At 46.5% G+C, this 3,309-nt stretch overlaps 1 protein-coding gene across 1 annotated transcript; it reads left to right on the forward strand.

Moving 5' to 3' along the window:
- The first annotated feature begins 1,039 nt into the window (after positions 1 to 1,039).
- Positions 1,040 to 2,347, forward strand: LOC115323528. The gene is made up of 4 exons (XM_040211000.3): positions 1,040 to 1,197; positions 1,281 to 1,345; positions 1,496 to 1,581; positions 1,649 to 2,347. Exons 1-4 carry the CDS (start codon positions 1,052 to 1,054, stop codon positions 2,117 to 2,119), a joined length of 768 nt encoding a protein of 255 aa, XP_040066934.3. The 5' UTR covers positions 1,040 to 1,051; the 3' UTR covers positions 2,120 to 2,347.
- Positions 2,348 to 3,309: the final 962 nt, after the last annotated feature.

Genomic DNA, 3,309 nt, shown 5'->3' on the forward strand with positions numbered 1-3,309 from the left:
TCGTAACGTAACAGAAGGAGTTGGGCTCCGCTCAACTTTTCTTGCGACCGCTTACGTTCAACCAATCGGGACTGGAGGAAGCGAAGCCCCTGCGCATGCGCGCTGAGCGCGGGACCAGTCGCTTTTCAAAATGGCAGCGCAAGGTGGTCTCCTGTCGATTCACCAAGCCCTCATTGCCGAGGTAGAAAAGTACCCATGGCTCTGGGACGCCCGAAGGCCGGAGTACCGGCTGCCAAGTATGAAAGAAAACTCTTGGAAAGCTATCGGGGCCTCTCTGAGTAAGTTTCGTCGCATTCTTCTGTTCCAAAAATACGAAAGAGTTAGACAAAGAGGACGGACAGGACAAACATTGCACATGCGTGAAGGCGCGTACGGGAAGCTAAAATTCGTCTCGAAGGTGTATTGGGTGTATTCTGCGGTGCGGTTCAAGAGCGGGAACGAACTATATCGCCCGATTTTCGCACGGCCCGAGTGTTAACAAAAATCACAGTCCGACTAGCGTGCGCTCGCAACTACGGTCAGCCAGAAAATACTGGCGCCAGAAGTTGCAACAATTTATGGACATACTGGAAGACCCTCAAATAGTAAAAAATAAAAAAAAAATAAAAACGGACGAAGACAACAAAATTTTAAAAGCGGCTGAATTCCTCACCAGCTCGCCTGCACTTTATCGCTACAAAGAATTATGAAAGTTCTACGTTTTGTCGTACATCCCATCGTGCAGTGCAAGCGTAGCAAGCTGTCACCCTCACGCTTGAAAATATGTTTGGTTTTGGGGTGAAACGTGGCAGAAAGCTTTATTTGAGATTAGTTAGTAAAAAACAAAATCAAAATATTTCTTTTTCAAGTTGTACTAACAAGTTTTTAAGCATTGGTATGCAACTGGAGCAGCTGTTACTAAAGGTTGTACCATACCAACTGAAATGGTGGCCACATCAACTGAAATTTCGCATGTTGAATGGAAGTCTCCATTGTGGGGGATGCTGAAAATTTGGAAATGACTACAGTTTGGCCTTCTGTTACAGAAATGGATCCTGCCGAGTGCCTTCACATGTGGCAGAAGATTAGAGAAAGGTACGGGCGGGAGTCAAGAACCAGCTGTGGCCGCAGTGGTGCTGGGCGAGATGAGGTGCAGCGGCCCAGCTGGGACCTCTTCCCGTACCTTCAATTTTTAGCAGGCCAGATACGTCGCAGAGGGTACTGTTTGTTCTCTACAAGGTTTTATTGACAACTATAAATATGATTTCTTTGTGTTCATTCAATATGCTGTTTTCTACTAGAACCAAGGCCCGCAAGATGGTTGGCAGCGCTGGCCCTGCCACAGGGGTATTGGAGACACCAAGGGGTATGTGAAATAGTTGGCAACATTGACTTTTAACAAAGTCTGTTACTCTCAATTTAGAAATCAAAGTACATTTAGGCATTGGTGTGTGAGTGGTTTCATGAATTTTGTGCTCACTCATGTTCAACATTTACATTGTGTTTCAACATGCAGATCTCCTCATGGGGGTCTACACGCCATGTGGGGGAGGTGCCACCGAAGACATGGCAGAGGAAAGTTGTGAAGCCAACCTGGACGACGTAAGTGCATTGTCTTGAAGCAACCTGTTTTAAGTGCAGTGCAGGAATGTGCCCATTTTCTTTGTAGAACTCCCTCGATCGTAGCCTGCAGCCAACGGGCACCTGCCAGGTGTTGCTGACGCTGGAGGGGGATGGCCAGCTGCCCAGCCCATCTCAGCTGGACCCGACTCCTCCGGTGTCACCACCCCAGGTGGCCCCAGTGGCAGCACCGATGCAGGCTACGGTCTTGCCCGCAGTGCCTCCACACCCGCCTTCAAGGAAGCCAGGCCGCAAGATTACCGCCTCGGAGCGTCGTGCCCGGGAGGATGCAGCGCTGGGCAAGGTTCTTAGTGAATCTACGAGGCAAATGGCCAACACATGTAAAAGGCCACACATTGATGCCTTAACCCCAGAAATGGCACTGGGGTTTCATTTTGCCAACGAGCTGGCGGCCCTTCCACCACATCTGAGGTGCCTTTGCAAGGAGAAAGTACTGAAGGTGTTCCACGAATTTGAAAAAAGAAATCTAGTAGAAAAAGGCCTTATGTCTTTAGATTAGAGTAGAAAATGATATTTTTGACAAGGTTTGCCTATACAGTCATGGCTCATTAATATGGACACCTCCATTCCCTGAAAAAATCATCCGTAATAACAAATCGCAGTCTATACCCGTTTTCACCTCAAGAACCGAAGTAAAAAAAGTTTGGCTCCTCGCGGAGCATCACTACTTTTTCCTTTTATGAGGAGAATTAATATATATGTAGGTGCATTTTAGATTAGATATATGTAACTTTATCAAGATGTATACGTTTCAAGCGCCAAAAGCATCGCTTCTTCCTCCGACAACCAAATCTTGTAAGAACTACTACGCCCGGCGTATGAACAATGCGTAAAACGTCCCTTTTTCCTTGAGGTGAAAACGAGTATAGAACGCATGCAATTATTAGATAACGAGCGTAGACAAGATCGTTCAGCCTTTCCACTCTCGTGAAAAAGGAAGACCAGCGGAGCTGTGCTCGATACACTGTGTGATTCTTCTTCGTCGTCGTCCGTTTTTCGCGCTGTTTCCTATGATGAATTCCTACCAACGCGCCCAACTATCCATTCTTCTATTACAGCTGGAAAGGTTGCCGCCATCTACGATCGACGGCGGAAATCATTCTGGTTGTGTGCTTGCCGCCATTGGTTATAGATGGCGGTAGCTGTCCAGGCAGGTTTGTGTCGACATACCGGACACGATCCTGGGGAACCTAGCCCTTAACAGCTCCGCTGTAAAAAAGCATGGTATATTTAACCACAAATTTATGGGATGTAAGTTTTCAATGTTACTTTTCGGCCCACTTTTCTGCCGAGAAAGCGTGCACAGTCAATCTTGCAAAAGTAAAGCCAAGCTTTTTTTTTTTTTTTTTATGAGGGGGTGGGTCTTTAACATATTGCACATGTCCTGAAGTCTTTTCAGTTTTGAATTTGTATATCTCTTTTTCTGAGCTGAGCTAACAGCTTTGTTTGCTTACATTTCACACTTGCCATGGCCTCTGACCATTTTGCTTCCCACCAGATATTGTCTTTCCCACTTCCTAACTGACCACAAAACCGTGCAACCTTGCTTTTTATGCACTAAGAGTGCATCTGACAAATGAATGGGATTTATCACATGCCGTCCTTGACCTCAAACAACAATCGGGGGGGGGCAAAGGGCACATTAAGGCTGAAAACCTTACCATCTTTAGGTAGGCAGGTCTTATCTCA

This window comes from Ixodes scapularis, unplaced genomic scaffold (assembly GCF_016920785.2).
Source record: "Ixodes scapularis isolate PalLabHiFi unplaced genomic scaffold, ASM1692078v2 PGA_scaffold10__122_contigs__length_95168666, whole genome shotgun sequence".
Taxonomy (NCBI): domain Eukaryota; kingdom Metazoa; phylum Arthropoda; class Arachnida; order Ixodida; family Ixodidae; genus Ixodes; species Ixodes scapularis.